A 13,787-nucleotide genomic window follows, 5' to 3' on the forward strand; every position below is an offset into this window, starting at 1 on the left:
GTGATATAGACTTGTCTTTAGATTCTCATTTGTTAATTACTCAAGGAAGCAGTAATGCCTTAAAAAGATCCTCCTTTCCTATTTTCTTTTGTGCTGTCGACTTGTCCTAATTAATTCACATCTCTTGGCCATTATTTTCTTAAAGTGGAAAAAGAACTACAAAATAATAACTACATTAAATACACAAGGTACCCAATGGAAACTTGTTTCTTTTAGTCAAATGCTGAATTTCTTTAATGGATCTGCTCTTTGCTGTAAACATAGCTTTTAAGATGTTAAGAAGAATGGAAGTGATAATGTTTCATTTTGTGATATCACTCATCACTATAGCAACAGATTGCAATCAGAAGCAAGAATTGGGATTCAATTGCTGAATCAAAGAAGACAGTGGGAATGGGGGAAGGACAACCTTTGGGTGGGTGGGTGGGAAAGACAAAACAGAGGAAATTCAACATTGCTGGCAAAATAAACATTTTGGAGTCCATCTGAGACTTTTATGATTTTGTTTTTTTCAGTGCAGTTGATACTGTGCTCTTTGAAGAATAGCAGCTGTCCCTAAATTTTATTAATTCCCATAGCTGAACAATATCCTGCATTCACTGTTGTTGCCACTGCCTTCTCCCAATAATTTTTTTAGGGCTCTATGACCTGAATTGCTTGAGTAGAATGATTTTAGTACAATATGCTAGTAAGTATTAATGAGAGAGAGAGAGCAATATCAATCTGATGTTATCAGTTGTGTCAGCGTTTGAAAGAAAGGAAGGTTGTGAACAAGTAGAAGTTTAAATTGGCCTTGTAGCATTTGTAAATTAAACAATCTACAATCAACTATTCAATTATTTGTGTTTCGCTTTCTTTTACTGTGTACTACCAGAGTTTCATGTCTGGGTGTTTTAACATGTCTCTTATAAAATGCTAACTATAAGACAATATTATTTAAAGAAATCTTAAATAATTTGATTAATTTCAGAAGGAAACATATTTGTATTGTATAAAAGGGGATTCTTAATTTCTGTGGACTATCTGGAATAGATAAAAATGAAGAAGAAAAGAATTTTATCCTTAAAAAGAAAATGTTTATTTTGTAAAATAAATCATTCCCTACTCCTTGCTCAAATGGCCTTATCTTTGAAAATACTTCACTCACCCCCAAATATGGCTCTTTGTGTCTCAGTGATTCCTATCACTTAGAGCTACCATATCTGATCTTCAAAAATTTAGATGTCCGTATGATGGTAACAAACAGTTAAAATTATTTCTATTTCATTGCTGCTATTTAGAGCTTCCTGGCTATGATATTCTGTTTTACCACATAGGAGAGTAGATTTCCTGGATATTCTGAATAGTGGTACTGAAGCTTTGGTTCTCCTGGTTTTTGACATAGTGAGACAAGAGACAGCAATTTGGTTTTTATATTTTTGTTCTGACAAAACTGCTTTGAGGTTTTTCAGTGACCTGATACTGAATTGTGGTTAAGTTTATGAAAGTGGTCCTTGGTTCAGAACTTGGCTGTTAGCTTAATATGTGGCTCTTGGATAAACTGTGGCCTCCTAAAACCATAGTAGACACATAGGGGTCTAGACCCATTTTAAAGCCTGATTCTGAAGCATGAAACTTTAGCAGGGGTCTTCAAACTCAGCCCTTTTATGACTTGTGGACTTCAACTCCCAGAATTCCTCAGCCTGGCTGTTGGACCATAAAAAAGGATGAGCGCCAAAGAATTGAGGCCTTTGAACTATGGTGCTGGAGAAGACTCCTACGAGTCCCTTGGACTGCAAGGCGATCAAACCGGTCAGTCCTAGAGGAGATCAACCCTGACTGCTCTTTAGAAGGCCAGATCCTGAAGCTAAAACTCAAATACTTTGGCCACCTAATGAGAAGGAAGGACTCACTGGAGAAGAGCCTAATGCTGGGAAAGATTGAGGGCAATAGAAGAAGGGGACGACAGAGAATGAGGTGGCTGGATGGAGTCACTGAAGCAGTAGGCGTGAGCTTAAATGGACCCCAGAAGATGGTAGAGGACAGGAAAGCCTGGAGGAACGTAGTCCATAGGGTCGCGATGGGTCGGACACGACTTCGCAACTAACAACAACAACAAAAAAAAATTACCACAAAAACACATGGTCCAGAAATAGCTCACTTGTTTTCAACCAATACTTTTTTCTTATGCAAGAAAAATTACTTTACATAGTGGTACGAAAGACCCCTAATTCCAGGCACTAATTTCTTTTTCTCAGTATACAGTCTTTCCTTAATATACCCGTATAATCTTTCAAGTTGTCTGATAGCAGCTTTTACACATGTTTTATTTGGTTAAAAAAAACACAAAATGGGTTGGACAATAACAGTATTCTACACACCAGGCACTCTAGCCTATGGGAGGACTTAGAGGCACACTATGGAAAGGATGTTTAGACATCTTGAAGGCTAATATTCAAAGTACAAACAAGGCAAAACCTCAATGAGTCTTTAAATTTAACAATTAACCTGTATATAACCAACAAACCAACCCCACCCCCCTAGATTCAGTAATATAATTTAATTTGTCTTACTTGGCTGTGTCTTAATTATTATTTAATCTTGATAACATTATTGGTGATTTTGAAGTATTAATCTTGGTAATAGATGGATAACTCTTTAAAGTTTATACTTCCTGAAGATCATTATATGTTGAAGTCAGGAGATAATGACATACTTGGTTAGTACCTTCTGGAGAGTAATCAGTTGAGAGTTTTATATTTAATTTCCTTATTCTAGGGAGAGCTTGAGAGACAGCTGCTTCAGGCCAATCCTATATTGGAGGCTTTTGGAAATGCCAAAACTGTTAAAAATGACAACTCTTCAAGATTTGTAAGTATTTTTTGCTTAATTGCATTATTGCTGAATAATGCCTGCTGTTAAGGAACAGACTTATTGCCTCAAATGGATAATATTGTAAAGGAAATCTCTCTATAAGTTGCATGAGGATTAAGCTTCCTTTTAAAACAAGATAGGCTTCACTTTAGAAACATGTTGAAGATAGAAATATATGCATTAGGACAGGGGTAGGCAACCTCGACTCTTTTATGACTCATGGACTTCAACTCCCAGAATTCCTGAGTCAGCATAGCTGACTCAGGAATTCTGGGAGTTGAAGTCCATGAGTCATAAAAGAGCCGAGGTTGCCTACCCCTGCATTAGGATGACATTGTCATATTAAATAGCACCTAGAAAGTAACAATAAAAAATAGTTATTACTGTACATTCTTTCCTATTGTCACAAGGAGTATTTTAGGCTGTTAATGACAGCTGATTAAAATGTTATAAAGCAGATAAGCTCTTTGTCCTTGCTATTCTGTAACTAACTCTAGGAATCTTGCTTACTGCCAATAAGGGATACTCTCTGATCAGGTTTCTTTAAGCTCTTGAGGCAGGGGTGTCAAACATGCAACGTCACGTGATGTATTCCGACGTATCGCGACTTTTTTTTGCCATTGCTGGCAGTGGGGTGGGCACGGTTTTGCTATGATGCATCCGGCCCATGGGCTGGCAGTTTGACAACCCTGTCCTGAGGCTATCCTGTGTACTATGATACTATCTTGCACTGTATCAGTGGCAGTTGCTTAACTCTTTTGCCTTTTCTTCCTTAAGGGAAAGTTCATTAGAATCAACTTCGATGTAAATGGATACATTGTTGGAGCCAACATTGAGACTTGTATCCTTTTCACCAGCAAGACTGATCCAGACAACATATAAAGGCTTAACAAAAAAAATGGAGCTGGACAGCATTTTGAGATTTTACTTGTAAGAGGCAGATTATCTTAGTGAGTGGGAATTTTTTGCTTTCTGGAAAATCATAATCGCTTAAGATGGAAGTATTGGAAAATTTCTAATTGTAGCCCTGTGCTTTCTGTAAATGAAAACATTTTTCTTTTGAATTCTAAATCTCTCCCCCCTCTCCCCCCCCCCCGGTTCATGATTGTCTATTTGTGAAAATTATATTTAATTTAAGACCATTGTGGGTGAGATTACAAAGAATCATGCCAGTAGATGACAGAGCTATGTTTGATATTTCTTTTAAATTAAAGCTTTTGGGCATATCTTTTAAAAACAAACCTGCCCAAGTTATACAAACATTGAAAAATCTTTCGACTATTTTTTTTTAAAATAACGTGATTGAAAATGAAGATAATTCTACCTCTAATGTTTATGCCGAAGTGCTGTGATAACCACCATGCTGGCCCATCTGTCTCAGGGATTTTGGCTTATAGGCTTTCCTCGAAGCTTCTAAATCACTTTTTTTCTCCAGAGTGTGGTATGTTGCTTTCTTGCTGGCTTATCCAGTTTTTGAACATTGGAGGTTGGGTTTTTTTAGCAGCATGTCCATTGATATTTTACTTGAAAAGTGCTTCAGTTATGAGATTTTCTATGTGTAACATTTAGGAATGAGAATCCATTTTCCTCCATTCCTTAACATTCCTAAAAGATCTGTTAGAGAAATCAAGAGCAATACGACAGGCTAAAGAAGAAAGGACATTCCATATTTTCTACTACTTGCTGACTGGGGCAGGAGAGCACCTGAAGAGTGAGTACTTGACTATCACCATTTTACTGTTTGATCCAGGCGTTTTGATTCATGGGATGTCTCCTCTCCCCTTTCATGTTGCTGACTTTGTGTTCCATAGTTTCTCTATTTACAGTACTTGCACCATTTTGTAAATATTAGATAGTTGCTTGTTATTAGGCCCAATCATTGTCTTTTGTTTGGCCAAGCAATAGGAAAAGAAAAAAAGTAATATTATTCAGTCATGGTAGAGTTGAAAACTTGCTCCTTACTAAAACTTTAATTAATATTGAAGAAATCACTTACCATGAAACAGCTAATGCAACTAAATTTTGCTATAGAAAACCTAATACAAGGAATCTTACTTGTGAGTAGTGATATATAATGCCATTCTTGTCATGGGGAATTTAAGTCTAAACTGTTGCCTCTGAATGTCTATGCAAACAAGATATACCCCAATGATGATGATTTCATAACTTTTTTTCTGTTTTAGATGACTTGCTTTTAGAGCCCTACAATAAATACCGTTTCCTTTCCAATGGGCATGTTACAATTCCGGGCCAGCAAGACAAGGATATGTTTCAGGAGACAATGGAGGCAATGAGGATAATGGGTATTCCAGAAGATGAGCAGATGGGTAAGGAATTCTAGAAACAGGTCCAGAAAAATAAGTGTTGTGACAATTATATACAGGTAGTCCTCAACTTACGACCACATTTGAGCCCAAAATTTCTGTGGCTAAGTGAGATAGTTGTTAAATGAGTTTTGTCCCATTTTACAGTCTTTTTTGCCATAGTTGTTAAGTGAATCACTGCAATTATTCTGTTAATAACATGGTTGTTAAATGAATCTGGCTTTTCCATTGACTTTCCTTTTCAGAAAGTTACATAAGGTGATCACATGACACTGCAGCCATCATAAATATGAGCCAATTGCCAAGCATCCAAATTTTGCTCATGTGATCATGAGGAGGATACAACGGTCATGGGAAAAATAGTCATGTCACATTTAGGCAGCCTTATAATTATTATTTTCATAAGACAGAAAATTGAATGTTGTATGTGGTGGACTGGGTACTGCAAACTTTTTATTGTTTTCTTGAAAGCATAGCTAAAACTCTAGGTTTGTTGTCACTCTTTAATAGCTATTTAGTGTTTGCTGAATACTAGTAAAAGTTTGAGATGTTCACATGGAAAGACATGTTTCCATTTCTGCCATATTTCAGCTATTGGGTTGCATTAGGTACTGCATTAGTCAAACAGACAAACTTGCAACATATGGAAGCCATTTAGGCTAAAAGTTCTACCCATCTTAAATAGTATTTGTTTAAAGGAAAATGGAACTAATCTGTTGGCTAATCGTGCAGAAAATGTCCCAATAAGGTCTTGTTATTTCTATCTTAGAATATGTTTTGTAGAGAGATTATTAGAAACTGCTCACTAGTACCTCCTGTGGGGAGCTATATAACTGCAATTCTATATTGGAAATATAAATTTTGCATAATAAATAAGGCATAGGAGAATTCACTTCCTGTTCTTTGGGGTAGAACAGGTGCTTCTTTTATTGAATCCTCAGTTTCTTTATTCACAATTTGTGTTTTTTATTGAAAGGAAAATGCTTTCATTTGTTGTTAAACTTCTGCAGAATAGAAGTTGAAATAGGCCTAGAAAAATCTCAGTGATTGTAAAAGAACAAAATTTTGTAAAGGATGGGATCTAAGAAGTGGGTGGATTGCAAAAACAATCTGCTGAGGCTGCTCAGTTGCCACAAAATACAAGTTGTATTACTATGATACATCTCATCATTCCTATTACTTATCCGTACCTTCTTATGACTATAACTCTGTTGCTTTTATCTTACAATTTGTATTGTTTTTTAGTATCCTAGTATGATTTATGTTGTTTGCTTAGCTAGTATACTATGACTATCACTAAGTGCTGCATCTTATGATTTATGATGAAGTGCTGTATTTTATGATTTTTTTTATTTTAATTCCATTTATATCCCGCCCTTCTCCGAAGACTCAGGGCGGCTTACAAGCTTAGCAGATTTATGATGAATGTATTTTCATGTTGTTTATGAGCGTGATTATCACTATGACTTGTATGTAGACTGAGAGCTTATGCACCAGAGACAAATTCCTTGTGTGTCCAACCACACTTAGCCAATAAAGAATTCAATTCTGTTCTATAAAACAGAATGGGAAGGGGAATGGAATTACCATGAACAGGTCACATGGGTATAACTGTATCAAGAGAATGAAACATTTGCAGATTTAAAATCTGTATTGCTGTTTTGTTTCCCACCGCAGGACTGCTAAGGGTTATTTCTGGTGTTCTTCAGCTTGGGAATATTATTTTCAAGAAAGAACGTAACACAGATCAGGCTTCCATGCCAGACAATACAGGTAAATACATTTTCCTAGATATGGATTAGGGACTGATGCTTTCTTTTCTTTGTATAGGTCATATTGTAAAATTGAGCACATTTAAAAACAATGAGGAATTGCCCTGGGTGTATTATTAAATGGTTGTTATGGCTGTCTCATCATTAAATGAGATCAGCTGGTATTTTTCTCCAAACACTGAAAGGTTAAGGTTGAATTCTCCATGTCAAACTGCCTGAATGTCTTTAATGAAGAGAAGATAATATTCTGTAAGCATTTTACAGAAATAAAATTAGAGATAATTCTCCATTGGAGAAGTTCTCAGCAAAAATCCTCAAGAATCAGTTCTCTATTCAGGCAACACATTCATTAAAAATTATTTGGAAAAAAATACTTTGGACCTTTCACGAGTACAACACCTCTCACTTATTTATTGGAATAGCTCCACTTTTTTCCTCAGGTTTCCATGTATGCTGAAGATGCTCCTGCTTTAAAAGTCATCTTAATTTTAATGGGGGGGGGTCCCTTATAGCAGTAGAATGTTTTTCAGAAATTTATTTTGTGTTATAAGAGTTGATATATATTTGGGAGCCAAGAACAATTAATCTTGCTTGCAGGCACATTTAGACCAAAACTAAACTTAAACCAATGGTTTAGGCTTAAATGCCACAGTTGGACTCTACCATCAGATATGAAGCTCATGTCTTGGGGGATATGAATATGTATTGTATTAAGACCATGGTTTCTGCTATTTGAGCATAATATTTTTGATTAGAAATTATTGTTCTTCATTGAAGTAGCTCAATCTGAAATGGTCTTGATAGATACAATTCTCTTTCTGGGAAAGGAGGATGTATACGGATCGCTTGTAACCTTTTATGAATGAATCCTTTCTGTTCAGTTCTAGTCTCCCAGATGTGCTGGCTGTCATTAGAGACTAGGAGAGTTTGCTGCAAGTATTCATCTTTTCTGAATACAGTATAAGAAGTTAAAATACTAAGTATCTCCTTTTGCCTTTCTCTCTTGTAGCTGCTCAGAAAGTTTCTCACCTTCTAGGAATCAGTGTTACAGACTTCACCAGAGGCATTCTCACCCCTCGCATCAAAGTGGGCCGAGATTATGTCCAAAAGGCTCAGACTAAAGAGCAAGTATGTATTATACAATATATGATGTCAGCTTTCTCAGCTGACATTAATCAGGTAGCAATGAGTTTTCAAGATGAATGGCCATGGTCTACTTTTCTGATATCCTGACATATTACCCATATGTTCAGAAACAGATTGAATTGTTTTGTAATATTCTTCTTAATAGCTTATAGGCAACTGGACAAGAACTGACTGGTTCTTTCATTTGAACTTGGCAAATTGATCTATGATTGGCCCAAATTTTATGTGTTATGCAGAAGTAGAGGTAGAAAGAAGTCACTTAGATGTAGAAAAGTAAACAGAAAGAATGAACCTGGCTGGCCATCTTAATTAATCTATGACTGCAACACTAAAGATAATGCTGTTAAATATAAGTTGTCTTTCATCCTAAGGAGGACCTAGAACTCAGTTTCCTAGTCTCTAGGCCAGTACCTTAACCACTACACCAAACAGGATCTTGATGTTCCGTGTAGAGAAGGATTGGAAGGAATTGAAATCACTCAGACATTCAGATGTGTAACCGTAAATTCATTATTGAAGGATGAGAGGGTTTTTGTTGTTGTTGCTTTTTGCTATCTGGAATGTACAATAGACTTCTTACCCTTTTTCAGGCTGATTTTGCTATAGAAGCTCTGGCCAAAGCTACATATGAACGCATGTTCCGTTGGCTGGTGTTGCGCATCAACAAGGCATTGGACAAGACAAAGAGGCAGGGAGCTTCTTTCATAGGAATCCTTGACATTGCTGGATTTGAAATCTTTGAAGTAAGTGAAAGGGAAGATAATCTAAAAATCTCCATGAAGGAAGCATATTTGATCCATTTTTAAATTAGTAACTGGATATAAATTGAGTTCTATAAAAACAAAATATTTGAGGTGTAGGAATTTAACATATTATCTTTCTATTAAATTCTCTGTTGCTTGAAGAACCAAAATTTTTGAGTTAAGTTAATATATGCCTAAATAAGTGAGGACTTGGAGTGGATGCTCTAGGCCACGGGTCGGCAACCCACAGCTCCGGAGCCGCATGCGGCTCTTTCAGCTGTCTCCTGCGGCTCCCAGTCCTCTGCCATGTGCAGTCAAACAAAAAAAGGGACTAAAAAAGTTCAACCAATCAATTCAAACTTCTCATGGAAAAGAAAAAACTTGTGAAGTTTGAATTGATTCGTTGAAGTTCTTTGGTTTGTGGGACTGCCCACAAACCTCTTCTTCTTTGGACTGCACATGGCGGCAGCAGAGGAAGAGACGGGAGGACTGCTGGAAAGGTAAGTAGTGGGTCGGTTGGATAGGGCATGCGGGTGTGGTGGTGTTTCTGAGCAGCATATGGAGTCTCGGGTGCTGCCAGATCCCCTCCTTCTTTTCCCCCTTTTCTCTCTGTCTCTCTCTGTGTCTGTCGGACCCATGGGGAACGGCTGGTAGGGAGGCGGCAGTCTGGCATTTTTCCCCCTCTCATTTGAGTGTGTGTGTGTCGGACCCGCGGGGAACGGCTGGTAGAGGCGGCAGCAGTCTGGTGTTTGCGTCTCTCTGTGTGTCGAGCCCATGGGCCTGACACACACACAGGAGGGGGGGAAACGCCGGACAGCCACCTCTACCAACCGTTCCCCGCAGGTCCGACACACACACACACACACACACACACACACACACACACACAGGAGGGAGGTAAACAATGCCAGACCACCGCCTCCCTAACAGACCTCTCCTGCGCATGGAGAAATGCCCATTCCTTCTGCTGAGCCGTCCCAGTTGCTTGCATTGCAGAAGGCAATCATTTGGAATGAAGACACGAGTTCGGCATTTCTCTGCGCCTGCTTATCAGCGTGCGGGGAGAAATGCACATTCCCTCTGCTGAGCCGTCCCAGTTGCTTGCGTTGCAGAAGGCAAACATTTGGAATGAAGACTCGAGATTCTGTGTTTCTCCACGCCTGCTTATCAGTGCGCGCGGAGAAATACCCATTCCCTCTGCTGAGCCATCCCAGTTACTTCCCTGAAGCACCTCCATATCTCGCAAGGGCGCACAGGGAATCCGCGTTTCTCCACGCGCGCTGATCAGCGCGCGTGGAGAAATGCCCATTCCCTCTGCTGAGCCGTCCCAGTTGCTTGTGTTGCAGAAGGCAAGCATTTGGAATGAAGACTCGAGATTCGGTGTTTCTCCGTGCATGCTGATCTCGCGCTCCTTACAGTCTCCCTTTGTTTCAGCTTGCTTTCTGCATTTGGGATGAAGACTCGAGAGAGGGAGACTGTAAGGAGCGCGAGATCAGCACGGGCTGAGAAACGCCGAATCTCGAGTCTTCGTCCCAAATGCAGAAAGTGCTGATCTCGCGCTCCTTACAATCTCCCTCTCTCTAGTCTCCAGTCTTCATCCCAAATGCAGAAAGCAAGCTGAAGCAAAGAGAGGGAGACTGTAAGGAGGGCGAGATCAGCATGCACGGAGAAACACCGAATCTCGAGTCTTCATTCATGCTTGCCTTCTGCAACACAAGGAACTGGGACGGCTCAGCAGAGGGAATGGGCATTTCTCCCCGCGCGCTGATAAGCGGGTGCGGAGAAATGCTGAATCTCGAGTCTTCATTCCAAATGCTTGCCTTCTGCAACACAAGCAACTGGGACGGCTCAGCAGAGGGAATGGGCATTTCTCCACGCACGCTGATCAGCGCGCGTGGAGAAACGCGGATTCCCTGTGTGCCCTTGCGAGATATGGAGGTGCTTCAGGGAAGTAACTGGGATGGCTCAGCAGAGGGAATGGGCATTTCTCCGCAAGCGCACTGGGCCGCCCCGGTCCTTGGGGCTCGCTGCTGCCATGGGGGCCGGCACGGGGATTTGTTTTTGCGGGTTAAATTGGAACCAAGCAGTAAGTGAAAAAGTTAGCAGCAGTAGCGGGAGTGGTTTTAATTGTCAAGCGTACCCATGGAAGTCAATGGAGGTGCCGCGGCTGGCCTTTTGAGTTGGTGAGTGAATGAGAGTGAGAGAGAAACATTTTTTGATCAGTGTGAGTGAATGAGAGTGTGAAAGAGGCTTTTTAGAGCAAAAGTGAGGGAATGAGAGAGCGAGAGAGAAGCTTTTGGAAACAAAACATGAGTGAATGAGAGCAAGAGAGAAGCTTTTCCAAGCAAAGGCGAGTGAATGAGAGCGGAGGGGGCAGGGTGGCTGCATGTCTCCCCTTAGGCTCCACTGTTCTGTCAAGCCTCTTGTTTTGTGCATGCGTGCGCATGCGTGCCCTTCTTTGCGGCTCTGTTTTTTCTTTTGTGAGGGAACCGGTTCCGAGTGTCTCTTTCACTGTTTCAGGTTGCCGACCCCTGCTCTAGGCCGAAGCATAAAAGAATCATAAATTACATAGTGTTACCTGAAGAACTCATTTGAATTATCTTTATATTTTTATGGTCTCAGATTGTAAGAGGATATTTCAATACAGCCTAGCCCATGTTGTCTCCAATCCTTCCTGAAATGGTAAAGAGGCCCACCTTCATTAACTTTAAGCACTATGATGTGATGCCTCTATGATACCTGTTTTCTTTAATCTTGGAGAGAAAGGAAAAAATATTTACGGGTGCGGACGGAAAGCCAGAAGGAATAATTCTTTTAAAGAAACTGGATGTATTTGCTTTAAAATGTAAAAATAAAGTGGATGTTGCTTTTCTGGGGGATTGTGTTTGTGAGATTTAGTATACTAAAGAAAAATGAATTATTTGCTTTAAAAATTCATTTTATAGCAGAAATGTTGCATTTGGGAATAGATTTGTTGCTATGAAATAATTTGTCAATAAAAATGACAACCTTGATTGTGGGGAATGAAAAAGCATATATATTACTCCTGATTGAATGGTGGTAGGTGATAAGATAATATTGTTTCCAGAAGTAAAAAAAAAAAGTACGGGTAAGCATGTAAAATAATGCTGTCTTTCTGTAGACAAAACAAAAGAGAACAGAATGGGAATTGGCAATCATTTGCTGAATGTGCTAATAGGCAACAGTTAATAATTTAAAAATGCTTTTTCTTTTCTATCTGCAATAGCTGAACTCATTTGAACAGATGTGCATTAATTACACCAATGAAAAGTTGCAGCAGCTCTTCAACCACACCATGTTCATTTTGGAACAAGAAGAATACCAACGGGAAGGCATTGAGTGGAACTTCATTGACTTTGGCCTGGACTTGCAGCCTTGCATTGATCTTATAGAAAAACCAGTGAGTTAGGCATCTTGTTATTATTAGCAGAGAGTAACTAGAGCACTAAAGGAGACCCAGCTCTTGTTGTGTATGTTAAATAGTGTAAGGGTGGGATGGAGAATAAATGTTAAGGTTGTAGAGTTCAGTTATTTTAATTGTAAAACACCTTAGGTTGGAAAACATGAAAAATTAAGGCAAGATTTGGGGAAAGAATTGCTGAAAAACAGCTCTGACCTATAGAGGAAGCCACCCTAACTACACATGAAAATAATATTTGTGCCTTTTCTCCTGAAATGTGAAATCTTGGCAGCAATGTTTATTAACGGTGTTTTTTTTAAAATTAGGCTGGTCCTCCTGGCATTTTGGCCCTGTTGGATGAAGAATGCTGGTTTCCAAAGGCTACAGACAAAAGCTTTGTGGAGAAAGTGGTGCAGGAGCAAGGCTCTCATCCTAAATTCCAAAAACCAAAACAGCTGAAAGATAAAGCTGACTTCTGCATTATACACTATGCTGGCAGAGTAAGTACTCTTGGTGTAAAGAGAAACTAAAATGCTTCTAAAATTTCAGTTACAGTAATCTAGGCTGATTGATATTTTTTGAGGAGGGGAGATTTCTTCAATAGCGGTAGAGTGTGCATAAGCACTTATCCCACAAGGTAATAAGAAGCACATGGACCACAATTTTTTGTGGTAGAACATCAATATAAAATCCTGCCATGAAACAAGTCATGAGACCTTCTTATTTTCTCAGGGTAATGGTTAAAACATGTTGTGAGCCTACATTTGGAATAGCAGAAAGCTGGGTGAATCATGACTTTTATGGATTAATTATTATTAATTAATGGATTAATATTATTAACTTGATGTTCCCAGCATTTTTAAGGGATTTTAGGGAATTCACATAGACTTCATTGTTTCTGCAGTGGATTTAGATCAGTGTTTAATCTCAAAACAGAGAGATTTATAACCTTGTCTCTTTATACATTACTGAGACAATTTGACAATGTGTTTTTAATACCGGCAACAAATGTCTTGTCTAGGTTGATTACAAAGCTGATGAGTGGCTGATGAAGAACATGGACCCTCTCAATGATAACGTTGCTACTTTGCTACACCAGTCCTCTGATAAGTTTGTATCTGACTTATGGAAAGATGGTATGTAATCATATTGCTTTTCTTGTTTTCTTTAGGTGTTGTCCTTTGTTTTGAAGCATGAGTTTAAGCGACCTTCTCTTAAAATTGACAGCTGCCATTTTCATTTCTCTTAAAATGTTTGACAATATGGTATTTCTCCTGTTACTGAAATAAATTTGACCCTTTTCCAGTCCATTGGGCAGAAGAATAACATTGAAGAATATGACCCTCACAACACCCCATACAAATTTGGGATCAAAAATCTACAAGACATTTTTTTCCTATTCCAGTGTTCATAGATATCTTGCTCTCCAGAATATTTCTTGCTTTAAATCTTACTATTACTGTCTCTTTTCTTGGGTTTTTCTTTGACGTCTCTGTTGCAGAGATACAGAACGTTCAGAGAGCCTATT

General features: G+C 38.9%; 1 protein-coding gene across 5 annotated transcripts in view; it reads left to right on the forward strand.

Moving 5' to 3' along the window:
- Window positions 1–13,787, forward strand: part of MYH9 (myosin heavy chain 9) — an 83,004-nt gene that overhangs the window by 44,307 nt on the left and 24,910 nt on the right. For all 5 annotated transcript variants that reach the window (XM_083365510.1, XM_083365511.1, XM_083365509.1 and 2 more), the window contains exons 6-15: window positions 2,758–2,850; window positions 3,631–3,694; window positions 4,466–4,564; window positions 5,037–5,180; window positions 6,855–6,950; window positions 7,959–8,077; window positions 8,686–8,838; window positions 12,086–12,259; window positions 12,586–12,759; window positions 13,281–13,395. In XM_083365510.1, coding sequence (XP_083221636.1) covers window positions 2,758–2,850; window positions 3,631–3,694; window positions 4,466–4,564; window positions 5,037–5,180; window positions 6,855–6,950; window positions 7,959–8,077; window positions 8,686–8,838; window positions 12,086–12,259; window positions 12,586–12,759; window positions 13,281–13,395 — 1,231 coding nt within the window. The remainder of the gene's footprint in view (window positions 1–2,757; window positions 2,851–3,630; window positions 3,695–4,465; window positions 4,565–5,036; window positions 5,181–6,854; window positions 6,951–7,958; window positions 8,078–8,685; window positions 8,839–12,085; window positions 12,260–12,585; window positions 12,760–13,280; window positions 13,396–13,787) is intronic.

The sequence above is a fragment of the Vipera ursinii genome (genome assembly GCF_947247035.1).
Source record: "Vipera ursinii genome assembly, chromosome: 6".
NCBI classification, from domain to species: Eukaryota; Metazoa; Chordata; class Lepidosauria; order Squamata; family Viperidae; genus Vipera; species Vipera ursinii.